Source organism: Megalops cyprinoides, chromosome 20 (assembly GCF_013368585.1).
Source record: "Megalops cyprinoides isolate fMegCyp1 chromosome 20, fMegCyp1.pri, whole genome shotgun sequence".
NCBI lineage: Eukaryota > Metazoa > Chordata > Actinopteri > Elopiformes > Megalopidae > Megalops > Megalops cyprinoides.
In genome coordinates, this window is record NC_050602.1 from 20,375,001 (window position 1) to 20,402,813 (window position 27,813).

The following is a 27,813-nucleotide window of genomic DNA, read 5'->3' on the forward strand; positions in this document are numbered from 1 at the left end:
ATAGCACAATTGCTTTTTTTTTAAAGCCTTACTGCCCTGTATATCGATTCAGTGAGGCAGCTGGGTGTCCATTCATAAAACAGTGCACTTAACATAGGGCAAGTTTTAAGACACAAGAAGGGCTTTCCAGCATCCTTGTCTCCATTTATGTACAGCATGTTACCGTTTTCTTCTTTCTGGAGAACCCAAAGAATTTTTGCACTGGCAGTCTTGAGTAATACAATGCATTTTTTTTTCAAATGGTCCATATACTTGGTTCAGGCTTCTCCGTAACCCCTCACAGGGTTTCTTCAACAGTCTGACAGTTTGAAATGTTTCAGAAGGGCACAGACAGCATATGGTATATAAGGGCTCTGGCCACACCGTGTCTGAAACGAGGGATTTATTCGCAAAAAAAGACAAAATAAACAAAACAAATAAATACATAACTTTGAAAATAAACTATTTTATAGATAGATACATGAGACTACAATATTCATATTTAGGAGATTTTAAAATATATTTGCGGGATAGTTCTGAGAAAGAGGCGCTCAGGAGTTTCCTATTGTTCCAAATCTCAGATTTAGGTGCATATGGATACCATGCCTCTGATTACTTGGGACAGTTCTGCTTAGTCAGTAATAAAATTTATATGCAATCAAAATGAAAAAAAACAACATAAAAACAGTTTTGAAAGAAATAGATCTTTTTTTAAATTCAACAAAAGATGAAAAAATATTTTGTGGAACAATTGATGTTCAGAGGATACAGAACGTGTTTGTGAGTGTTTGTGTTCATGTTTGTGCAGTTACGGTCATTGCGTTTGTGTTTATGTCGTTCTGTTTCAGTTATGGTCATGGTTGCGTTATAGTGTTTGTGTTGTTGTGGTCGTGGTTGTCGTTTGTCCTTGAAACAGTCAAGCCGCCGTGAGCGTCCGCACACGAGGGGGCGGGCTCACATAACGGAACAGCACTTGCAGGGCTGTTTCTCCTTGGTGGTGTCCTTGAGTTCTGCCGCTCCCGCCTCTGGTTCTGCTTTCTCCTCCGTCGCCTCCTGGCCTTTTGCCGGGTCAGCCGCGCTCCCGTTGGGCGGGGCCTGGTCCTCCTTGGCCTCCTCAGTGCTCGCTTTGGCCCCCCCGTCCTCGATGACCACCAGCTCCGCCTTCACCGTGCCCTCCAGCCCCAGCACCTTCTTGGTCTCCGCCTCGTCCTCCACGTTCTGGTAGCCCATGAACACCATGGAGACGGGGTTCTCGGCCGTAGCCTCGGTGGAGGGGTCGCCGCCAGTGGGCTTGGCTTCGATGCCCGTGATCTCCTTTTTAGGGGTCTGCTCCGCCTCCCCTTCCGCTGGCAATGGAGCCGCCGCTGCCGCCTCCTTCTCCTCCCCCGCGACAGTGACCCCACCCTCGCTTGCGGACGCCACGTCCGCTTTGTGGATGAGCTCGTCCACCTCCGAGGAGCTCAGCAGGCGCACCCCGTCTTCGGGGGCGCCGTCGGTCCCTCGCACCTCGTGCACCACTGCAGGGGAGAGGGCCACGAGAGAGAGAGACACAAAGAGAGAGAAGACAGAGAAAGGGGAAAGTCAGACAGACAGACAGAGAGAGAAGGGGGGGGGGGCAGGCCAGCGAGGAGGGTTACTTCATTTAAAACCAGCACGCTCAGTAACATTCATCCCCACCCCTGGCCCCTCCCACACACGATGATATGGGCGGAGTCACTGAGGGGAGAGGTGAAAGGGCAGCGTAAGCTCTCTCCCTTCATAGACAGCACCAAACAGGGAGAATGACTGCACAGACCCAGTGACAGAAAAGCAGAGTTACACAGAGCAGGCAGGAGAGTGAAGGGTACCAAAGGGTGCGGGGGAAATGCATCGGTGCGTTCTGGGTATGACAGCGCTGTCTGTCTACCACTCCGTCAGAGCTTCACCTGGCTGCTCAGCGCCCTATTGTACAGGTAAATGTGACCGTGGGAGCGTGACGGTCAGAAGGACGGGTGCTCTAACCAAAGCGAGAAAGCTAAACTGCATCACTATTGTATGTTGTCGGTTGTTTGTTTATTAAGCCATTGCTAAATGATCATTTCTGAGGTTCCTGGAGCTTTTCATAAAACCTCTGAATGCAAAAGCCAAGCCATTCAGCCCTCACAAGAATAAAAGCTTTTAACTCATGCAAAATTCATGAATTAGCTACACATACTAATTCAAAATAATTCCAGATAACTACATTTACATTTTTTACATTTAGACATTTCTCACTCTGTGTTTTCTTGGCACATCTGACCATTTGTGTTTTAGCTGTAATCATGTGACTGTTTTTTCACTTCTGACTAGTGATTAGTGCCAGTAATGTTTCCACAATGAAATATTACCGCTAAAGCTTATTTACCTATACTTACATTCCAAACACCATACCAAATGACACAATTGACATTTATAATGATTTCCTTAATTCAATTACATGCCAACTTATTTATTGTTATTTTCTAAACTTCCTTATTTACTGGATATTAAATCAAATTACCATTACTACTGTTTATTATAGCTGAATATGCACTGAAGTAGACCAGGTGAAAGAACTTTCTGTCTAAAGCAAACAGCAGTATCCCACCAGGGATTAAAATGTTCCACAAGCTGGGACCAAATATAGTGCCAAAACCATTATGTCACAGTGCCGCCAATGATGAATGCCAAAAAGTGCATTCAACTTGATCAGATCCATGCCAAAATAAATCATTTAAATAAGACAATGTTCCCAAAATGCGAACCAAACATCATTCAAAAGGACCAGCTCATAAATGAACAGACTCCTGGACTCCGATGCACTTCAAACCTGATGACATCACCTTCTGAACTGTGGTTCCGGTACCCTGTGGCTCAGCGCAAGCTGCATGCAAACAACTAACTTGCCTGCAAGTATCTCAGTCAGGATCTAAAATGGCAGCAACATGTTTCTCTGTCGTGATGTTGGGGTAAGAGGGTGGTGATTTGGGGGGTAGTCCATCTTAGTTCTTTTTGGGAGGCCTTACAACAGGGCCATCCCAGAAAGTTTGAGAAGCGGTGGGGAAGGGGGGGGGGGGGTAATAGAGCCACTGCAGAGTTGGAACCAGGCTAGCTCCTCATACCCCCTTTCCACTACAGAGTTGGAACCAGGCTAGCTCCTCATACCCCCTTTCCACTGCAGAGTTGGAACCAGGCTAGCTCTTCATATCCCCTTTCCACTGCAGAGCTGGAACCAGGCTGGCTTTTTATACTCCTTTTCCACTACAGAGCTGGAACCAGCCTTCCAGCTTTACAAAGGAAAAAGGTATGAGTGACAGGCCACAGCCTAAGAAACTACAGCCCAGCAAGGACGGGTCATGAATGCATTACACTCAGCATGATTTACCTGCCGTTCGCTGCTATCTCTTATACAGATGATGAATGCACAAGCTGCAGGAGATGGTGGGGTAAAAATATGCAGGAGGTATACTCTCCCTGCTACAGTATGCCATGCTGGGTTCAATAGACTTATAACACTTTACGAGAAGTGGAATTACTCATCAGTGTGCATTTTTATGTGAGACTTGGGAGTTCAGGTGGGACAACAATGACAGTGAACTTTAAATATAAATGTATTCTTATTTCTAGGGGTTTTTTTTTCATCGTGATATAAAAACATATTGGTCAGTATGTTTTATGTGAATTTCATTTCACATTCATTCATTTTTCATTCATCAAATAAAGTGAAAATATGAATGTGTCGCAGCTCTGACATCAGCCTACGTCTTCTCTACACGCAATTCCTCAAACATTGTATGACGCGTCTGGAACATTACATGAAACCACAGTGAACACATTAGCCAGAGTTCTCATCCTCGCCACTTCTCGTAAAGCGTAAAGCGCTTGCCTGAATTTTCCACCCCCACTGTTTTCACAGTGATCTCTCTCCCACCACCAGCACGTCACCTTTGTGGTCATCCTCATACACCTTGACCCCCTGCTGAGAGAGGTCTTTGGGCAGCATTGTGTTGGTGGACAGCACTTTAGTCTCTCCCGTGAGTCTGTCCTTTTCAATGGTGATCTCTATCGAGTACATCGCTGGAACGTCAATGAAAACAGGAATTAGGTGCCTACTGGGTTCGGGAGAAGGGGGCCTCTTTTTCACACTCTTCTCTGATCTCATTCTCTCATTATAACACCCAGTACACACTCTCTCCAAGATGCCTACTGTGCACTTCATACCTTTAAGCCCAAATTTAGCTCTTTTAATTGCTTTTAATGAGTTTACCATGATTCTTGGTGAAACTTGGCATGGACACACAAAGATGGCTTAACACCCTAAGTTGTGCACTGTCAGGTCCTATGATTGGCACGGTATAGTTTATGGAGCCTCTTATGAGCTGCAAATACACACGATGCCACTGTCACTTAAGATGCTCCATAAGGTTGTAAACCACTATTACTCCGAGACATGCAGTTATTAACTTTTTCTATCAGGCTCCCTGGTTATATCTGTCACCTGTCTGCCTTTGTTGTGGTAACTGTTTGTGCATGAGTTAAACAAACCCTCATGCTCTTGCCACAGTTTAATAAAGTCGTCTTTTTCCGCATGGATCTTACTCTCCTCCCTCATCTACGTTTTATTTTCTCCCGCTGTAGAAACTGTGTCAGTGTGTACGGAAATCATAATAAATTAATTGCAAACACAGAGGGGCAATGAATTGAGCTAATCCAGAGCGAGAAAAAGCCACTGGCGTAAGCATCTGGTTGAACATGCTTTCACCAAAGAAGCCCTAGCGTTTAACTTCTACTGTTTTATGGGAGATTCCTAGCTTTTATTTGTGGTGTTTACAGCAGTAGAATGCAACCAGGAGAAGTTTCCCTCTGAGAATCAAGGATCAAACTTAAAATCACCTACCAAGAGACATAGTGTTTAATTGTGCATAAAATTCTCATATGGAAAAGATGATGACAATTTTCCTCTCATGACACTAAATCTAAGAGATGCCCTGGCTGTACATTGAGGCAATTCCAGAGACACCTTTTAAAAAGGTTAAGTTTCTTATGAAAGTGACATGCTATGCTGCCATGGCAACAATAGCAGGCAAGTCACAGCAACCACCAGCTTTGCATCTGATTGGTGCTGCCATGGCAACAGAAAATTTGCCAGATATATAGATCTATAGAGGATTTATTTTCCAAAAGAGAGCTATTCCATTTGCATACTGAGCGACCACAGCCAGATTTACAGTACCATAGCATCTCATTTTTGTCTACTTAATAATGTTCTATATGATCACACACACACACACACATGCACGCACACACACACGCACGCACACAAACAAACACACACATTCAGGCAGATGGTCAAATAAAGGATCTGGACGGAAAGACAGAACAGTGGAAAATGTTAACCATAATTACAGGAGCTGTGGAATCTGCAACATGGAACATGTCTGCACATTCATTTTGACTTTTTTTTTTTCTTGATTTTTTTTTCGACTTCCATTTCAACTTTTATATACACAGGATTGTACGTAATTACAAGGTATTGCATCAGGACACCTCTTTATTCACAAACCTGGCTGTTTTAAATATACCACTTATAACAGTATTGCTTTGGATAGCAATGACTTGTTCTCTGTAGTCAGAGTCATTGCTCTTCCCTTTCTGTCTCCTGTATGTTGTGTCCATTATACCTTGCGTTGCTTCTCTGTAATGCACTCCATGAAGTACTCCAAGACCGTTTGTTTGCTTGCTGTATCGAATAACATTCGATTGATCCACTCATTTATTGATTCATGCATTACTTTATTCATTAACTTGAAAGCATCCTGCAGCAGACAAATAAATGTGATAAATAAAGGAGCAAACATGAGCAATTCTCAAATACCTGACCTCATTCTTATTTGGTAACTGTCTAGATATATATTGCATCACAGGGACACACCCATGAATTGTCTCATGTTCTCTTGTGCCCACAACCACATCCATAGAGCATCCCATGAGGGACTCTGTAAGAACTATGAGTCCAGGAGAGGAGTGCAGTTTTACCCATCACTTTTAACTCTCACTCCATATTTGACTTAGCACACACAAGTTAACACACCAAATCAAATTTTCCAATTAGTTTCTTTCTTTCGCCAATGCACCATATCATACCATATTATTCAGATGCATACTGGAGTCAGTTACAATCCAGGGACAGGCAGAGACCAATAAGGAGTCAAAGAGGAAATTCTGTGCCTACACGAGAAAGCTCGACTAAACCATAGCAAAAATATTAATCAAACTCCAGCAGATGTGATATCACGGAGGACCATTTGGCCAGGGCAGGGGAGTAAAACACTTTTACAAACCACAATTACAAATCGCTGGCTTTTGTCACCTGTAGAATATCTCATCTTTCACTTATCGCTATAGCACAGCTGATGAAAGTTAGTTTGATTAAAAGATAGACACAATCCCATCTGCAATGGTGATGCAGCAAAGAAGGCTGAGGTCATTGAAGACTGGAAATGAAACAACCGGCAAATGTAGGTTTGCTGCCAGCATGAAGCCGAGCTAACAGGAGAAGTCACTCTGCGGATGTGGGACAAACTTAGTCTGACCTAAGATAATAATTCCAGTTCTTTAAAGTGGCCTCAGCTGTAAAATATTAATATATGGCCTCGGGGCCTCAATCTATCCTGAGCAAAAGTATAGGGGAATGGGTATACCATAAATAAAATCACAAATAAACTTTAAATGCAAGGCTTCCACTGGGTAACAAACAATAAAATCTTAGTAGAGATACCAGGTTAAAATCCTACTGACTCTGAAACAATGAGGTAGGGTTACTAGTACTGTACAAAATGCACAGTATAGATGCAAGCGGCCCACATGTCTTAGTACACACAGGAAGTGCTGCGCAGAAAAGCACGGTGGTCTAATTTGAATGTTTCTAGAAGTTTCTGCTTGGGCAGCAGGACGTGAGACTCACCTGCCTTCATCATATCTGAGCCACGCCTGGGACTGTCCACGCGGGGGCTGCTGTGAACTTTGACCTCTAAGTATGGCATGAAGTAAGGAAGTGGTATGGAGAGAGAGGTGGTGGCACACAGGGGGTATAGCCCAGCATGTGGATTAGAGACAGAGAGACACAAATACACAGACAGACAGACAAAAAGATAGAGAGACAGACAGAGAGAGAGAGAGAGACATAGAAAAGACAGAGATGGAAAGGCCCTCCTGCACTGCACAAACATCTGGGATTTGAATATAGTCTGACCATGTAGATTTCAGAGAACTGTGCAATGTCAGGTTTTATTTAGGACTAAAGAGCAACATAATCATTCCTCACCCTTTTTTTGTGAAATGTGAATTGAAGTTTAGGTTTAAATTGCGGGAAGGGGACATGGGGGGGTATGGGGGTGTGGAAAAGCTTAGTAATTAAGCTTAACTGCCTTGGTTTCAGCCCAGGCGCCATTTTAAATTATTTCAACATTTAGGAGAATAGGAAGCTTGACTGCCATCATCAAAAAAATGAGACTGATACTAATTCTGAGATACGAGACTGATATTAATTTTGATATGCAACTGATACTAATCATAGGATATGAAACTGATATTTATTAGGAGATATGAGACTGACGTATATCATGAGATATAAGATTGATACACATGGAATATGAGCCTGATATTGATTATGACATATGTGACGGGTATTGACTATACAAGACTGATAATCATTCTGAAATACACCGGAGGAGAAGGGGGAATGAGGGTATGAGGAGAGTAGAGTACGAGAGACACTGACTGAATCACCCTTACCTTTCACAGAGCTTGCGGGAGCCTGAAAGGGAGGAGAGCAGAGAGACATTACTCCCATTCTGTCATTGCCACTGCTTTCAGATTCATGTGCCAAAAAAGCAATATGAGCTGTCTGCAACAACAGAGAGGAGGCTCTCTCTGAATACAATTCTCTGATTGGACAGAAAGGGTTTGGTGGGGTGGGCGAAGGGGAGGGGCTAATGCAGGAAGAGGAGGAGGAAGTGGAGGGAAGAGTAATTAAAAGTTAAGAACTGCAGGAGAAGCCATCACTCCTTACTGGGGCTATGAGAATCTTTTCAAAAAGATTGCACTGAGTGTAGCTGATATGGAGTTCCGAAACTCCCTGTTAATACTTGCTCCGCCCTGACATCACATTCTGTCTGAGAGCAAACCCGTGGAGCATTTCCAGCTGGAACTAATTATCCAACCAATCAGACGGCGGGATGCATTCATTAAACTTGATGTGATGTCGTTCTCATCATGTCACCTAGCCGTGAAAACTGGACATTTAAAGTCTTCAGCCCTGTCCACCCTCCTCCCCACTATTCCTTGTTGTACCCTTTGTCCGGCGCAACTAAGCTGTTCAGCACTGCATAGAGTGGAGACTTACTGTATCCAGGCCATCTGCCGGCTTGGCTGCCTCCTCCTTGGCGACCTCTGACAGGTTCTCCTTGGTGGAAGTTGCTGACACACCTGTCTCCAGCTCCTCCAGCTCCTGTTCCAGTCTGAGACACAGACAGAACTGGGTTACTGTTGTTAATAGCAATGATATCATTAGTATTAATAATTATGACTAATTTACTAATTTACTAATCTGTTTGCATAGTAGATACCTTTACCCAAGTAGCATTAGCGATTAGCTTACATTTTACATCTTTTTTTATTTGCAGAAGTGGATAGTTTGCTGAAGCAATTCGGGTAAACTCTCTTGCCCAAGGGTATTCTTTATATATCTACACACCTGAGAATGGTCTCCTCCAGGCACTTGGTCTTGGCTTCATCTTCCTGAAGCTGTTTCTTTGCTTCATCTTCCTCCGAGCCAGCAGAGGGCGCTCCATCCAGCAGCCATCGCTCTCGTAGAGCTTTTGACTATGGGACGAGAAGTTTTTTTTAAGTTTAAGAGAAGCAATAATGAAAAAATTAAGCAGTTACATTTACAAAGAAAGACACAAAGATCCTGTAAACAACACAATGTCATTTTAGTTTCGTAGATCATGCCATTTCAATTAAAAAACATTCAAAATTATTTACTTAACAAGGGAATAAATACGTTAATCACACATCTGAGATATATTCATTATTATAAAATAAGAATACAAGATAAGCATACAAGAGTACGAGAATACAAGAAAGTAAATGGTCAAATTTACTTGGGGTAAAAAAAGACATCAGATTTGCTGGAGCCGTTTCCTCTTCAGGGACACTGTATCAACTAGCCAAAGCACTGAACAGCTCAAGTCCCCTGCACACTTCATTAATTTAGATCATTGGCACTAAATGGGAGCACGGGGACCAAGCTGTAGGAGTGCATTTGACAGGGAATCCGCCAAATTGGTCAGTTTGTTTCATTCGTGCTTCAGTTACCTCAACCCTGCTGTCTGACCTGCTGTCTCTAACAGGCTCGACTGCGGTCTGTTTGCTGCGCTCGCTTGCACTGATCACAGGCCAGCTACTGCACAGCACAGTGCCTTCAAGCGGAACGGTTATGACTGTTGGCAGCTGACCTGGGGCCAGCACCACCCACTGTAAGGCGTCAGACCCAAGTGCATGATGGGTGGAAAGCACAGCATCCCCTCTCTGAATCTGTGCGCACCCAGACGTGTAAACCGCAGGTGTGGGATACGCACACACAGCCACCCCCCTCTAACGACAGGACCATCCATTCTCTCCTTTTCCAACTCTCAGCTTCAGCAGTTTTTCCACCCTAGTTTCATCTTTTCGTCTGCTTTCCATATTTTATGAGAGTTCCACCCCGCTGATCTCACAGTCTTATTCTCATTGTAACTGTTTTACTGCATCTCTCTCTCTTCCTGTCTGCTATTTGTTATTCCTTCCCCAGACGAATCATAAGAAGCGTTTTATGGCTGAATAACAGAACACTGAATATCACACACAGTATAATCCAGGCAAAAATATAACAAGCTGAGAGGACTCTGCACGCACAACATGTAGCATGTACCTATTCAGATGTGCTGCAAGAGGATACAGTGTCGTAAGGAAAAAACAACGACTCGCACAACACACACGCACACACACACACGCGCACACACACACACACACACACACACACACACACACACACACACACACACACACCTGCAAATACACATACACACACACACCTGCAAATACACATATACACAAAGTCACACACAGACACACACACATACACACTCACAGAATCCAAATTATCAGAGATAAGAAGGGGGGAACATAACATTTGTTATGGCATATTATTTAAAAATATCAAATAATACAATAGCAGAAAAACACTAAAATATATGTTTTTGTGAGGGCTAAAAGTGAAGAAATCTATCTATTGGAAGAACCTAAGAAGTCACTCAGCAGTTAAACTGTAGCCTATGGGATGCCCCACTGTGGCTTCACTGGTCTAGTTGCCTGGTACTCACAGACAGCTCTCTCACAGTGCACCTGGCTGAGAGCAGCACAGCTCCATTGAGACTGATAATGTGTACAGATGCGGATCTTATCTCTAGTGCTTACATCCAGCGCTGATGACTAATTACTTCAGACTGATATTGCGCTTCTCAGATTCTCTTATCCATGGGGTATAACATTACCTACATTTATTTGATATTACACTGGAGCGATAATAATAATATCTCCTGTGCCCAAGGGAAGAGAATTGACCCTGTAACCCACTAATGTCAAAACCTGTTCCCCTGTGCTACACCATTCACCCTGCAGTATGTTAGTTTTTAAGTTGCCCATTTTACTCAACAAAATAGGCTAAGTCTTTGCTTCTTGCTTTACAATTTCTGAAAAAAATTATATACCAAATGTAATGTTTTAATGCAGATATATTAAAGATTGCAGCAAAATGATGGTGAAAATTCTAAAGGAATATGTTAAAACTGCTGTGCATTTTCACACAAGTTTTTTCAAGCCTACAATGGGCCAAACTGCTGTGGAGCTGACCACAATGAGACAATGTCCTGAATATTTTCCCAGAGGAAACTAATTGTTTTTCCTCTTCCACAAAACAGGAAACCGTCTTCATGAACCGCCTTTTTTTTCTGCAGGCTCAAACTTTGTTCTGTGACACTCCGAGGCTGATGGCTTTTAGCAGACATGCTCCCCCTAAGGGCTTGACACTGTGAGCAGACAAGGTTGTTTCTTCAGCAGGACATCTCAAGAGGGCTGCCTCCTCCATCCTATGCCTGTCCTAAATCTGTCCTTCACCTGTCACATGGTCGCTGGAATTTCACATCTGGAACTCACCTCTCCGAATACGCCTGGCTGCATGCACAGTGCACACTTTTCACCACAATTCTTTCTGCTAAAACGCACCCTGTCCCTGCCATGACCTGGTACCTCTCAGCTCAGGTGTGAGTGGTTCGTTTACAGGCTGGTGCAGACAAACTTGGGTCTGAGTTTGCTTGTCTCTGCACTTTTCCCGGAGCCGGTTCAGCGATAGTCTTTTTTTGTCCTCACTTCAGCAACCTTTTCTGCTCAGCATCTGCAGATTTATGGACGTGTGCAGGTACTTCTGTTTGACTCCGACAGACTATAAAGCAAAGGTTCCGTTTCATTGCATAAGGTTATTCTAACAATAGATCTAACGTAAAAAATGCAAGCATCTCTCCTGTTCCGCTGTATAGGGCTAATTTAACAACAGATCTGACGTTAAGGATGCAAACGCTGGTTCTGTTCCATTGTATCCGAGTATTTCAACATCAGGTTGTGCAAGTAGCGACATGAAAAAAAAGCCAGCTTGTGTCTGTCTATATGGAGTTGAAGCAGTTGCTGGTGTCAGTGTCCAGTCAGTGCGGATGCTGGTGTCAGTGCACATAAGAGTTGGGGGTCAATTCTGCTTAAATTCAGCCAATTCAGGGAATGAAGTGAAAATTGCTCATTATTTTTTTATTAACGAACTGAATTTCAAGTAGCTCCTGAATTGAATGAATTGAAACGGAACTGACCCTGACTCGGGTCAGGGTCAGTTGCTGCTGACAGTGTGCAGTCAGCACAAGGTCAGACTCAGACACATAATAGCAGGACAGTGGCTCCAACCTTGAGGTGCTGCAGCTGTCGGCGTTCATCTTCTAGCTGCCTCCTCTTGTTCTCTACCTCCGCCTGCCTCTTCTTCTTCTCCTGTGAGAGAAAGGGAGAGTGAGAGGTCGCATACTGTGACGAGTGGCTTCCCCCGTGAGGAGGCGGTGTCTGCGTTTCTGCTGGGGGACAGCATGTCTGTAGCACTGATATTAATAGTGTCACTCACATCCAGTAATGAAAACACCGGCGTACCTGCCAGGGGTAAAGAAAGGCACAGATTGTCAAGCTGTTTAATCAGGCTTTCTCTGTAAAATGGGATCCGAATCTCCAAATCTGGGCCGGGTCAAGTGCCGGGAGGAAGCAGCGGGAGAGTGGAAAAGAAGACATTAAGGCAATCCGTTTGTGTCAACAGCGTGTATTATTGCAATACAAGCCTTGGCAGACATTTGTGTCGATGCAGCGTTATTGAATCGAACGGAATTAAATGGATAGCGAGAAAGGGAGGGAGAGAGAAGCCACTGAAAGGTACGGATTGAATGTTGGACCTAGGATAGTGGCCACTGAAAGGGTTGATTGAGGGTAAGACTGCAGTGTGGTAAAAACAGGCCTGGGTTGACCCTCTGCCCTGGAAGCAGTGCTTCCCAGCAATTCGAGGACAGGAAGTGGACTCTCCGGGAAGGTTTCTAAACATCCCTCACAGGCTCACAGCCAACAGTTTTATCCCACAGAGAATGTTACAGGGAAAAATCAATGTAGAGGAAGACAAATCTCCCACAGAAAAGTAAAAATCTATATCTATATTTCTGCACGTGACCTTTGACCTGTTGTTTTTTTTTTTGAATGAACAGAGTAATGGTTAATGTGTGTGAGAGCACCAACATGGAGGTGAGAGATTCACTCACCGCTATCGCCTGGAGTCTCTCCTGCTGTGACAGCCCTTCTGACATCCTGAGAGAGAGAGAGAGAGAGAGAGAGAGAAGGAGAGAGAGGGGAGAGAGCATGATTTAAGACAGGAGATAAACAATAGGGCAATGGGAAAGGTGGCGGTAAGTACCACTTCCCTTATATGGCCAATATCAAAGGAACAAACTCAGATTTATCTGTCTTTCTCTCTTTCTCTCTCTCTCGCGCACACACATACATACACACACACACACACACACACACACACACACACACACACACACAAACACACACACCCAACTTCGATCCACGTTCCATTACTCAGGGCTAAATGCAATGCAATCCGCAAAGCGCCTTGTGCTTAACTGTCAAAGATGAATCTTAGCTGCTGTGCTTTTTTGATACCTACACATATTCATGTGCCCAGAGGAGGTAAAAATGTTTGAAAAATGATGTGTGATAGTTGGAAAAATATGTGACATGATACATCTCCATCACGCAGCAGATTTTATCATTTGAGCAGACACATGTATGGATAAATATTCCAACTTTATCATAGAAATACTAGGACATTTCATCACTCCTCTCCTTGGTATTCCCAAAGACCCAAATTCAAACAGTTATGCTTAAAATGATCTGACACACTGCAGTTCGTGTGACATAGATTAAGACATATGACAGAAAAATCACACAGAACAGCCCATTTCAGAATGGGCTTACACAGTGTGTGTTGAACCTGTTCTTTTTCTGTTTTCTCCAACCAGAAGAAGGAAGGACACCTCCCCACAACATTTTTTATAAACTAGGTACAGATAGGAAAACACAAAATGAACACAGGAACTGGCCAGTCACAGACAGGGAGTCATCACACCACTGAGGCTCTTCTCACCTGCAGTCAACAATCTCTCAGTATTTCTCAACTTTTCTCAAAATTTCTCAAAAGTTCTCTAAACTGTTCTGACACTGATGCTGTTCTGAGTCAAGCCTTTCTGAGTGACAGACGCAAAATACCAAACACTGGCAAACTCAACTGTCAATACAAAGGTCAAGGGAAACCCCTGACGATGTCTGCTAATTAACTCGCGATAACTTGGTAGTGCAGTCTCACAACCACAAACAGCACTTTGGAAATTCATGGCGACTGGACAGAAAAGAAATCACATTTTTTCATTTTGCAGGAAATGATCATTTCTGAGCTGGGGGAGAGAAACTCAAGAGCAGGAACTGAGATCACTGGAGAGAACAAACTGGAGCGAAGGTCGTTAGAAAGTAAAAAAAGTTATGAATGGCAGGCGAATTTCTGGACTGTCGACAGCCTTCGGACTAAAGCATTCCTTCCTAAAGTGATTCCAGAACTCCGCAGCAAGCAGAGAGGCCCAGCTCTGATGCATTTTTTTCCCTTTTAATCTCTTCGCTTGGCAGGATAAGGTGGTGGATAAAAAGCGTCCTACACACCTAACATTTCACATACTATCGTGAAGTAATTCAGATTAAGTGGTTCACTGAAATGTACAAAAGCAGTGACCCACCCCAAACTAAATCTTGCAACCTTCGACTTAGAAGCACAGTTCTGCTCCATGGCAATTTTAAAGGAAAGACTCAACAAAGGACAACACAGTGGTCTCTTTTGTCAACATTTGCTTCACTGCAGAGCCACATGTGGGTGTAAAGAGTTTTTACATTAAAACAAATAACAAGAGATATTTGCTCGTAAACCTGCATGCCAGCAGAAAGTCCTATCAAAATTGTCCATTGCCGAACAGGGCAGGAGAGAGTTACTGGGACTATCACCCACAAAAGCACATAGCATGAGCAAGACTCAAATACAGGGATGAAAAAAGACCATAAACCAGGCATAATATAGGCACCCCCCCGAGCACTAATTGCACCTGGAGACAGACAGCTTGTTTATGTATCAGTAGCACTAATGAGCATGTAAAAATTCACCACAGAAGGTAACAGCACCCCCTATAGTCAGAGCAGAAGCATGACTAGTTCCCTTAGCTGGGGACCTTGGTGTTTAGCCTTGATGAGCTAACTGAGTCTCCTAATGTGCTGTGTGGATTGCAAGGCCCCAAGATTCCACAGTGAGAGACTCGTGGCACACCCGAGAGAAAACAGGAACGCCCGGTCTCCAGAGAAGCCTTGTGCCCCTCGTCCAGGTCCGCATAACAGACTGTGCGCTCCCCATCCTAATAGAACAGCCCTCTATAACACATACCACCTGTAAAAATACAAGGCACAGGCTGGATGAACAAGCAGAATACCATTAGCTTACCGAGGGGGCCGTGTAGATCATGGGGCACCAAGACAGGGGTAGGGAATCAAATTCATCATAAGGCTGGATCCCGATGTCTCATCCAGGGATATACAGCATTGCCATCGCTGGCTTTGCGCAAGGCTTGCTGCAGGAGCGGGACATTTTTAGCACTATTGTCTTCCAGAGAGCTGGCCCATTTAGGCAGGGTGAAAATGAGTGCTGGGCTGTTCTACGATGTTGCCTGCATCTGTAGGGCAAGTTATGATCATGGCTGCTCTTGATTCAGGTTGTCCTGAAGACTCTCAGATGACCACTTATGAGTACTTAGGAACATTTGGCATGCCCACATAGAATGTCATCATCTCTGGGCTCCAACCCTTACTGTTAAAGTGTTTTTTTTTTTCATAAATGAACTCATTCCCCTCAATGAAAATACACAACTGGGTCACACAGAGCTCTATGTCATCGTGATTGAGTATTGAAGCCTGCCACTGGCACTGTAGGTGTGGTCTGTGAGGGTTTGCTGGAGGAGCATAGACGTGGTGCACACAACCACGGATCTTTAAATCATCTGGATGGTTCATCTTATTCACCCAACCCAATACCGTATATCGGTCCATTCATACGGTGCTAAAGATCTGTGATCCATAAAGCGTTTCCCTCCCAAAAAATTCAATCAATACAATGAAAGTGAGATATTCCAGTAAAATGATTTTGAGTTCTATTGAGGATCTCCCAGCTCATTTCATCCAATACCTGCCCAATGCTGTTTTTTCTCCTTTCTGAATGACAGATGAAAGAAGCTTTTGGAATATCCCTGCTCTAAACAGAAAAAAAAAGGCCCCCGTTCTCATCTATGGGTTCCCACATCTCAGAAAGTACTCCAAAGTTCTCTTTGAGAACCGTGCACAGCGGACGTCCCTCGGCGCCTTTTGATGTACTCTCCCTTTAAACTCGGCGACACCCCGCCCACCTAAAGACATACTGGAGAGACACCATTACGTCTGACAGGCCTAGTGCAGTTCCCTGTACAATGGGAAAATTGTGCAAACAGAAAGGGTTTTTATTTTGGTTTTTCAAATGATAATTCGCCTATTTGACGAGATGAAACAGTGAAAAAAGCACTGGGCTGATGAAGGAGCTCGCAGTGGTATGTAGAGGTGCATCGCTTCAAAGAAGTGGAATAAAGGAGGTCTTGAGAAAGAAACTGAAGCGGAGCATCTTTGCATCTAAGAGCCACCGTTATTACCCTCAAACAGCTCCCAGACCAAACACCGTCTGTAAAAATTAGACTGTGGTTGTCACAACTGTTTGTGTCCATACCACAACTGCAGATGAGCTGCGGCAGGCAGAGACAATATGCGTACAAGTGTAGGTTAGTGCTTCACTATAGCTCTTTCTCCTAAGAACATAAAGTAATAAAGAGACAAGAAGGGCCAGATTTAATCTAGCCACAATACGTTTTGTCCTTAACTTTGAATGGCTAAATTATGCAAATGGTTTTTGTTGCTGTTTTTTTTTTTAATCCTTGCAGAATGTGACTGACCACTCCCCACACACTCTATAGGAAATAGGAGGAAGAGAAGCTCTCTGCAGATGTTTAGCACTGTCCCTGAACCCACAACAAGAACAGGAAGCCACACATCGCTCAGAATCCGTGGGCACTTCCTGTGATTGTGACAGCGTGGGTGTATGTGTGTGTACGTGTGTGTGTGAGTGTGTGTGTGAGTGTGAGCGTGCATGAGTATGTGTATGTGTGTGCGTTTGAGTTACATATGCAGGCTTGTAGTGCATGGACTGCAGATGTCAGGTCTGCCAAAGAGAAAAGCAAAACACCTTTACGAGATGCTGCAGTCTCAGTAATCACTATGAGTATATCCAGATGGAGAAGAGGTTGTTATATCTACCTCTAAACATGGACCTGGGAGGTAGATCCCATCTATGTGGTACTGTATGTAACAAACACAAGGACACAAGATCTCAGCATGGAGATATTCTGTAATTGATTTATTTTTTTGAAACTGTGGGCTCAAATAAAGTATGTGTGCGCGTGTGTATGGGTTCTCAGATGATCTCAAATGAATACAAGATCACAGAAGGCGTCATCAGATAAAGCCATTGTTTGCAAGATGAGTGGCATGAAGCCAAAACATGACCACAAATCTCTTTACTTGGGGACTCTTGACCTGACTACCGGTTCAGGCTGGTCTAATCGGGACTAATCTGGGATTTCCTTGGTCAGATAAAACATAAGGACCCCACAGATTAGGGCTGGAGAAATGCATACGAAAGCAAACCAGCACTCAGACTTCAAGATGCTCATCTGGGAGGCTGCGCATTTAGCAAAGAATTCAAACAAGTACAAGTACACAATTTACCACACAAAAAATATTCAGTGCAGCCTTAAAGCTAATCCCTTACATCTGACAATGATGCAGAGATAAAAAGGGCCAGAATAAGAGAATGAGAGGTGCTGTGGATTCCAGATGCACATAGTGAGACATAATTAGTTTTCCACATCGCCCTAAATCACCTGCCTTTGTGGTGGGGGGGTGGGGGGTGTCCGTGATCTGTGGATAATCAGCCAGTCACTTGTTTGAGAGAATTACACTAATTTTGAGTTCTTTCGTTGGGAGATTGTGAGATTTTGCTTCATTTCTCTCTAACAAGGGCATTTAATCACAGCACCTGAATGCTGTTGAGATGCTAATCACTCTCGTCCGCTTGTAGTCTAACTCCAACCCAGGTAAGACATCAGAACTCACAAGGAATACAAATGGATGACACTGAGCCACTTGTTCATTTTCTGCCTGGACCATCTCTGTTTGCGGCCTCTTTAGACTTTTATCCAAATTTAAAAAATGCTGTAGAGGTCATTTTTCCATTGGATACAAAAAAAAATCATGTGGTTGCAGTGTTGTAGTTATTCTTCCCATCCACCACAGGAAAGCCTGTTAGTGTTTTGTCAACAGGACTCCGGAGGGAGTTAAATTTTTAATCATTCTGAAACGCCGGGAATCGATGAATCAGTGCTGACACGCCGATTTCCCGGCCGCGATCCCGTTTGCGCGGTGGGACGGGGGGGAGCTATTAAAGAGGCACGCAGTGAAATCAAACATACCGCTGCACGCATTAGCAAGGAGTACACACACGATAAAACCACTCTGCCGTCAGACAGCACTTAATACAATATGGAAGCCATGAAGAGGAGCCCCGGGACAAGTGGAGGAAAGGTCCAGCACCGTTGCATGCACATCCCTGAATTCGCTGAGGAAAGGTCTAGCACCAGCCACAGAAACACTATAAATATCAAACGTTGCCAAAAAACACAGGAACACAAACGCCTTATCTGTGTTGAAGGTAATGGAACAGTTCTACTATGTTCACCATCACCTCTAGTTATTATCTTATTGCTTTAGTGAATGTAATGTATGTCCTTTGTTAAGCGCTTTGAGTTGATTTTGGCATCAGCGGTGCCACATAAATCAAGTTTATTTATTGTTATAAAGCCGAAAGTATAAATGTCATCGGATAACAGGGAGTTCTCAGAAAACATGGCAAACCACATGCACAACTTGCTGTCATGTCAAAATGCAGTCACGCTGCATTTATTTACCTCTTACCTTCACTAGTCATTAAGTTTGTTAAGCCGTTCCTCTACATATCTCTGAGATATGGATGTCAGACAATATATCACAAATGCAGGGAAGTGCCATTGTTTGCAGGGATATTACCTTATTAATTTCCATGGCTAAAACCCTTACCTGGGGTGACATACATTACATGAATTTTATAGAGATTCCATTTACTGACTCAGACTGTTCAGGCTGAGAAATTTGCACAGATTCAACTGCAATGCCCCATCCAGGATTTAACCTACACACTCTGGCTTACAAGCTCAGCTCTTTATTTTGCAGTGCTACCACGCACCATGAAGCAACACCACTTCACTCGCACATAAGCCATAATGGGATTCCATATCTCTTGTTTCCATAAGAAGCCTCTTTATCACTGACATTCACTTTCCTGAAGGAATGCTGAAGATCTGACCCTTTTTTACCATACGTGTTTCACAGATCACCCTCCCCGGGAAACAGCCTTCAAACATTCAAGAGATTTACTTTATTATTATTACGTCTCCTTTTCTCAGATCACACCTGAAAAAGGTAACAAACCATTCTGAAAATTAAGCTACAGTATCAAATGCAAGCTGATTCACCTTACCATGACATATTGTCAAAGCAGTTCCACGTCTATATTGAGCTTGTGCTTCTGTTTGTACTACCCTTGGAGAAAAAAACAATGATTGTATTTTTATCCCTTGACTGTGATGAGTGTGTAGGGGCTTTGCTGGGCACTGCTGCATGCACGTCCGTGAATTCGCTGAGAGAATTGTGATTGGTCCACCCTTCCACTAAATACACAGGACTGCCGGCTGACATTACCTGCAAAGGGTGACAGAGCAAACACCCCCTCATACCCCCCCCCCTTCCCCAGGCACAGGATAGCAGGATAGCTGCAAGGCCTGGGGGTGGGGGGGTGTTTGGGGGGGCAGAGTTAAGCATGACGCACCGGTAACCGGCTTTGGAGCATAAATCGTGGGTGGTTATCTGTTTGAAACAAAGACAGACACAGGGATAAAACGGTCCTCCGCACATCGAAAATGCATCTGGAGAGCAGAGGCACATCCGCGCCCCCCCCCCCCCCCCCCCCTCCCCCCCACCGGACACAAAGAGCACCCCTCACCTCCTAAATCACCTGCACGGAGGTGGAGACGGGGGGAAGAAGAAACAGATTCTCTGCTCCTTAAAGCTGATCACGCTCTGCTGATAGGAAAAAGATGTTTTGATTCCTCTGGCTTCACTATAATGGCTTGAATCTTTTCACCAAGCCAGACTTTCTGACTATAAATACAAATCTTAAAATAATGAGAAAAATAGCCAGAAATGGATCTGGTCCTACGCTCCTACTCTCTGCTGTACAAAGTCCCACTCTGTCGCGGCAAAGGGCTCTACTCTAATAAACACTACCTTCTTCTGCTTTGAAGCGGAAAAGCTCATTCGCTGTTTTCAGGGCTGAGATGGTTTTATTCAGACTCCATCCATAGGGACAACAACACACAAGGGCATATACACTCTTGTTTTTCATACAAAGGTGCATCTATCTAGGATGAGTGGTACCTGAAAAATCTGCAAACGCACAGCTGAGATGGATGCTCACCATACGCACCTTATTGCAGACCCTGCCCTCACTACTAAGAGAGAAGTGGTATTGCAGTTTGGAGTGCTTCCTTTAAGGTGTGCCTTACGTATTTCACTGAAAAAAAATCACTGTGTCCCCAATCTCACTTGTGTTTTAAATATTAGCAAAACTAGACTGGACATTACCATGCACACAGCAAGTGCATGGCCTTGTTTCAGAGGCTTGTTTCAAAGGTTTGGTGAGTCAGATCAAACCAATCAAACACTGACTTGATTTTTTTTGAAGCAGAAACACATTGCCCAAGTAAAAAAGCAGATGTACAAAAACCAAGGAAACCAAGCGGAAGAGACTTTATTTGAACAAATAACAAGAAACAGTGTTTAAAGCACAACTGATTATTTTCACAACGGTAAATTGCAGCTGGCAGTAATTTGTGTACAAATTAGCACAGACTTTTCACTCTACTGGAGCCGTTTCTGGACTTTGGGTCAGAGGCAACAGGATGTGCTGGTGGAAGTGCCGGAGGGCTTCTGACCCAGTGGCTCATGACCTCTCCGTTTGACAGGAGGGTCACGCTGACACTCAGCTCCAGGGCCTGGAGAGTGACAGGAAGTGAGGTGGGGGAGGGGGGGGGGGGGGGGGGGGTTGAATGCTTTCCTTTCTATGACACTCGATGGAGATACATGAGCATCCACCAGTCTAGGGTCAGAGGTCAAAATTCAAGGACGTCACGTCTCTGACGTGTGTTGAAACAGTGATCATGTGCAGTGTAGACTACAATACAGAGTTACTGCAATGGTGAAGGTGATGCACTCAACTCTTTCCTTGGACTTTCTTGTGTGGCGTCTTGTGTTTTTATATGTGCTTTATTTTAACGTGCTTCCTGTTCTGCGGGTGTGAATTATGCGCACATAAAGATACTGATGATGATGAGGATGAATAAGATGCCAATAATGATGGTTATAATGAAGATGATGACTTATTGATGCTCAAAGTGTGACACATCACCGCAATAGCCAGAGCATTATATGTATGCAGGGCATCTCTGTTTTAGTTGCATAACCACAACCGCAACAGTCCAGCAGACTCTCTTATCCACAGTGACTTACAAAGGTTACAGTTTTTTGTATCATTATTTTTCTACATGTTATCCATTTATACAGCTGCATATTTACTGAGGCCACTGTGGGTTAAGTACCTTGTCCAAGGGTACAACAGCAGTGCCCCAGCGGGGAATCAAACCAGCAACCTTTCGGTTATGAGTTCTGCTCTCCTTACCACTATGCTACACTGCCACCCAACTAATTGGTGTATGTATTTTATGATTATCTATAACTGACGCAGCTATGTTTAATCTTCTGTATTTGCAAGCCTGCGTGTTCTTGCACAGTTGGTCGTCTTAGCACTCCTGCCACTGAGAGAGGCTGCAGCTGGATGCAGCTACTGCAGGGCCAGTGTACCTATTCAGAGGTTATCCTTGTTCAGTGAACAAAAAGCAATCGCTGAGATCAACGTCTTTTTTGTTTCGTTGCGGTGTGTCTGTGCCTATGTGTATGTGTATGTGTGTGTGTGTGTTTTCGTTAAAGCTGCTTTTCAAAGAATTTCAGAACAAAACGCTGTTGGGACAGCTGAAAGAATGCTGCCGGTTTCTATAGAGACCACCCCTGAGGAAAAAAATGCCCAGAGAACGGTAGCTATGCCCGAGCAACAACGGCGTGACAAAAGAAAGATCGATACGGCTCAGTCTGAGGCCTTCCCTGCTCCGTGTGCCCAAAATCGTAGACAGAGCCGCAGAAACTACAGGAGAAAACTAAACCCCGGAGGCTGAAGTTTGAACTTAAAACCTTTGTACATCACTTTCACCACCAGAGTTCGAAAAGATTTCTCCTGTGTTTGTGAAAAACATCAGCACCATGAAATGAGTGCCAGAGAAGAGGGAGGGTGTTGCTTGTTATTTTGTTACTCCGTACTTGCATCAAAGCAAGAGATGGAGAGGTCCTGCAGTGGTGAACCCAGCTGGCACATACTGGGTGAAAAGAGAGCACCACGGAACAATTGAAGTATTACATTTAGCTGCTTATTTTGAGAATTTATTTATATAACAGGCACGACTTAACATTGCTTGGGCTACACTTTTTCCATATTATATACTACCCTTTTATGCTGATGGGTATTTCTTGAAGCATTTCAGAATCCATGCACCGCTCAAGTGTACTCCCACACTCCCTCACTCGAAATCTGAACCTGCACGCCTCTGGTTGTAAGTCCGGTTCACTAAGAACCTGTCCCACACTGCCGCCCAGCACACACCTAAACCCTAAACATCGCTGCGCGCACACACACACACACACACATACCCTTCTCTTCAGTTTATGCATTAAACTTTATTCAGCTGAGAACTCGCTTCCATTTTACAGTGACGACCTGAAAACACAAGGCAGGTAGGGAACTCAAGAGACTGTACAGCCTATTAAATTCAGTGGGGAAGACTAGACAATCAGATTAAGAGCCAGTTTGGCCGGGACACCGGGGTTAACACCCCTACTGACGGCATTAAGTGACGCAGTATTTCTGATTACCACAGCGAGACAGAACCTCAGTTATTGTCTCATCCAAAAGATGGAGCCTCCAGCAACACAGTGTCCCCATCACTGCACTTGTGCTGAGGCAGTAGTTTCCTGCTTGGTCCAGGCGGAAGACCTAACCGGCCAACAGCACTTCCAGCAGCAACCTGGTTCTCCCAGCAAGGTTCCCCTCCAAGTACTAACCATGTCCAGCTCCACTTATCTTTAATCATCAGTCAGAAGGAAATGATATGGTGGTGTGGCTACTGGCATTATGATAATACTAACGAATCTCCAAATATTATTTTCTGATGACCTCAACAATCCACTGTACAAAGCCACACTTCTCTCTTAATTTCTTAATATGAATGACTGTTACAACACTATTAGAATATGTCTCTAATCTTGCTGGGACAGAACCATTCTTGGGTCTAAGCAGCACAGAGGAAAGTGTCTGTGGAGCCAGAAGACAGTCTACTGTAGTGAGACTTAATTACAAGAGCGGCAGAGAGAGAGAGATGGAAGGAGAAAAGCAGGTAGAGAGAATGAAAGAATGAGAGAGAGAGAGAGAAAGAGAGAGAGAAACAGAGAGCACTCAAAGGTTAACTATTCTGAAATTGAAGCGCTGGTGAACTTTCTCCCCCCCCCAGATGCCAATTACAGGAATCGAAGGGAAAGGTCTTATCGCATGACATGTGCTTCCCGTCTATGAGCGTAAGAAGTCCCTCTCCCTCCGTTTGATACACGCTGCCTTCAGCCCCCTCTGCCTCCTCCCCAGAGGAGATGTGTCTCATGCATGCTCTATGGCTCTGGTACACAGCACACAGAACTGCAACCACAGATACTCATTACTGCCTCATTTCATCCATAGCATAAATTTAATCACAAACATGCTCTGTTCTTCCCCTCTATTTCCCTTATGTTTCCTCTACTTTAACACTGCAGCCCCCCTAATCTAAATAAAATTTACACTATACAAAGAAGCTTATCACTCATCATGGTCAGAAAAATGGAGTACAGACCCATTAGAACCCCCTTGCCACTGTAGAGCTTGAACCAGGCTGGTTCATCATTCTCCTTTCCCACAGCTAAGCTTGAACCAGCCTGGTTCATTATATCCTTTCTATTGTAGAACTGGAACCAGGCTGGCTCATTATACCCCTTTCCTTTTGTAAAGCTGGAGCCAGTCAACTCAACATATTCCTTTTCCACTTTAGAGCTAGGACCAGGCTGGCCCATTCTACCCGTTTTCGACTGTGGAGCCAAAACCCCGCTGGCTTATTATACCTCTGTTCCCTCTGTCACAGAGCTGGAAGCTGGGCTAGCAAGACAAAAAACAGGATGGAAACCCCGCCAGAACCAGAACTATAGGAGCCAGCCTGGTTACAGGTCTAAAGTGGAAAAGGGGTATTAAGCAGAGATGGAAAGAAACAGAGAGATCATTTCTATTGATTTCATTTGAATCATTTCACACTAGAATATTCAGTAACTCATGCCATTACAGCTCATTATAGTCATTTGGCAGATACTCTTATCCAGAGAGACATAAAAAGTGTGTTTAATAAAGTTTCATGAAAAGTTGCACGAACAGGACACCACTAACCACAAATGAACAGGCATCAGTGCCAAAGATCAAAACGAAAATGCTCAGAATATAGTTCAGAATATGAGCACTTTATGAAATTCCTGTTACCCTGTGTTGACTCACTGCAAAGAAATGTGTAATCATTCTCATTTTCAGGCTAACGTATTTTATGCAAGTTTCTTAGGCTCTCCGTAAGTATTATTAACGATAAAGAGTACAACTCTGGATTTCATTCATTTTTTGTTCATTCACACCCATCTGAATACTGATGCAAGAAACCATCTGATGACGAGAAATGATTACTCGAATGGACACACTTGTTGCTCCAACAAGATAATCAAAAACACGCTCAAGATGATTAGCAGGTTAAAGGCACATTTGTGACCTTCTGTACCTTAAAGTCAACAGCCTCCACTAGGACTGATGTACTGCTGAGTGATGGCCAATCAAATCTACAGAGGACTCTAGGATACCCTGCTGGGACACTCCAAGGCTGACTCTAATCTGAACAGACGGATGCTTTGAGAGTTAGGCCACAAACCATGAACGAGGAGGTGTGTTTCAGAGGGATTCAGCATCTTTCGTCGTGTTAAATGGTGTGCACGTCAAACAAAGGCACTTCGTTGGTACAAATTCAGGGAAAGGGGGTTTTCGTTTTGACGGTTTCTTTTTTTGATACGCCTTCACAGGCTCAATGGCCATGTAACCAGCAATTCCAGATCAACCCATAAGACGTTTTTTCTCACCAAAGACCACCACCTGCCCACACAGGACTGTTCGTACTGCCATATTGGAGCAGCCTATTTATGTCAACATAACAGAGAATTGGAGCGCCTGAATCCTCGCACATGCACAGCCGCCGGTCAGACATCCAGCGGGGATAATGCCGTTATCTCCCCGCTAATGCCGCGGAAGGTAAAATGCACACCGCTGCAAAAATCCTGACACATGACTCCTTTTGCGGCAGAGCGTTTTTCCCCTCTCACTCTGAGGCAGAGCATAAGCACGCGCTATGGATATATTGATCACACTCGGAAAAAATAAACCGCATGCAAGCCGTCCATCGATAACTAATTACGCGTCATATCAATATTTCGCCATATATCTACACATATAAACAAATCGGAAATATCACCATTTGGAGCACACTCGATGTGTTAAAATTATGGTCGTGTCATTGCGCTCTCTCACTGACATTCACACACCAGGCACCTTCTCTTAGCCATCCATATGTATTTTTCCAGACACGGAACAATTCTCAGCATAACAGAGGACAGTTAACGACTTGAATTGTTGCAGTGCAACTGTACACAGGACAGACGCATGCAAGGATGCATTGGTATGCCTGCAATTTAACGCATTGACCGACGTGTTGTACAAATATACAGCCTAATTGGCGCACTGTTTTATTTGTATCAAAGTCACGCTTTAAGTGGCTGTACGCGCCTGTTTCCAATTTTAGGAAAACAAAACCGAGGAGCCGACTGTATTTCCAGCGCGGACGCGCCAAGTGACGCTACGCATCTATTTAGCAGGTGATGCAACATTACCAAATTCATTGAAAACAAGTCAATAACATGCAAAGAGCACAATGAAAGTCAGTACTCACTCTACGGATATTGCGATCTTTATCTTCTCTTTTAGTGCGTCTACTCCTCTTGACAAACACGGTACAAATCCCTCCTTGTGTTTAATTTGTATGACTGCGATTGGCTTCTTAACTAATTTATTTATTTTGATCAGTTCTCATCTCCGTAACCCACTTCCTGTGATTACTCTCCCCGCCTCCACGCCTTCACCGCGGTCGGTCGTGGCGGTGAAATCTAACGTCCCTCCCCAGGGTAATTTTCGAGGGGAGCGGCGGCAGCGCCGACAAGTCAAGTCCAGATCGGGAGGCGAAAACGGCGAGGCTGCGGCGTGTGTGCGTGCGTGTGTGTGTGTGTGTGAGGGAGATGCTAGACAACACCTACTCTCTCGCTGTCAACATCCCAGCCCCCCTGACTGTCCCCTCCTTTTCCCTGCCGCCTTTTGTTTCGTGGTCGACAGAAAATGTCGAGTGTAGTGTAATGCCGATAGCTTTAGGATGGCAGGCCACGGGGACGTCCGGATACGCCCCCCTCTGGAGAGAAGAGCGGGTCTAGTGAGATGGAGAGGCTGCGCGCAAGAGGACCGCCAAGCCGCAAACACAGCAGGGAGACTCACGTTTGGAGGAGCGCTGCACTCTCGAACGTTTCAACCATCTTCATTATTCCCTGTTTTTGTCCAAGGCAGATGGCTCGTGGTAGTTCTGATGTTAAGTTTTTGTCAGATGCTTGTCTATGTCCAACAGCCTTGCTACAATCCAACGAGGAGTGGGCGATGTTATTAACCGGTTATCATAACGTCAGCGCATTCTTTGGAGAAGCCTACATTGTTTTTTGCTGATTAAAACTGGCTGAACGATCAGCTGGGCAGGATGACGCTTCTGGTGGTTGATTCATTTCCAAGAACATTTGCCTGGACGGATGATCCGGACGAATGAAAAAAAAAAGGTTAAAATGTGGTCAAGAGGTCGAACAACAAACTTTTACTTGGTCAACAGCATGGTCTTAGATGTAATTAATCGTACCTGCAATTACCCAATTCAGCTACTATAAGATTTACATTATTTGTTTCTCTGCATTTTTCCTACATTAAAATGGATTAATAAGGAATCCCTGGTGTTAAATATCTGAGTGGGGGTGGGTGGATGATGCAAAATTCATTCAGGATTTGTGTTTGCATCTGTTGATCAACAGTTTTCTGTGAGTTCGACAATTATCTGTATCTTTCACAAAGAGGATTGTCAATCTGTCAGCACTACCCAGTGTAAATAATGATACCAGGTATGTGATTTAGCTGGATATTTTATCCCTCATTGGACAGTATATTTAATCATTTCGTTACAATATACGTACCTTGTGATGGATACAAAACTACCACATGTCAACATGTTGTTATAGAGTAATCATTGTGGAACACAAATGTATTATTTTTGTGACTATTCATGTTTTTAAAATATTGCTCATTTGCTTAGTAGATGGTTTGAACTAGAGCAACCTGACCTGGATTTCACGTATACAGTTAAAATCATACTCTAAGGTACAATTAAAATGCTTGGATTTGAACCGATAGCCTTCTACTTTAAGCGAAGTTCCCAAACTACTGCATGAAACTGCTACTCAACCATAAAGTCCAAGTCTAAAATCTGACTCGATGTTGCTGTATAGAAGTGAAGTTTAACAGCGTGTGCACTTACATACAGATACAATATA

At 44.0% G+C, this 27,813-nt stretch overlaps 1 protein-coding gene across 2 annotated transcripts in view; it reads right to left on the bottom strand.

The window, feature by feature from the left end:
* LOC118796133 (paralemmin-1-like) overlaps positions 1 to 26,686 on the bottom strand; it is a 27,176-nt gene extending 490 nt beyond the window's left edge. Inside the window, exons 1-8 of one of the 2 annotated variants that reach the window (XM_036554969.1) lie at positions 26,130 to 26,686; positions 12,909 to 12,954; positions 12,025 to 12,105; positions 8,732 to 8,859; positions 8,381 to 8,495; positions 7,771 to 7,792; positions 3,922 to 4,053; positions 1 to 1,496 (exon numbers count right to left, since the gene is read on the bottom strand). The exon at positions 1 to 1,496 is cut by the window's left edge and continues 490 nt beyond it. In XM_036554969.1, coding sequence (XP_036410862.1) covers positions 934 to 1,496; positions 3,922 to 4,053; positions 7,771 to 7,792; positions 8,381 to 8,495; positions 8,732 to 8,859; positions 12,025 to 12,105; positions 12,909 to 12,953 — 1,086 coding nt within the window. In that variant the 5' untranslated portion in view covers position 12,954; positions 26,130 to 26,686 and the 3' untranslated portion in view covers positions 1 to 933. The remainder of the gene's footprint in view (positions 1,497 to 3,921; positions 4,054 to 7,770; positions 7,793 to 8,380; positions 8,496 to 8,731; positions 8,860 to 12,024; positions 12,106 to 12,908; positions 12,955 to 26,129) is intronic. The other variant, XM_036554970.1, reaches the window with a different exon arrangement.
* Positions 26,687 to 27,813: the final 1,127 nt, after the last annotated feature.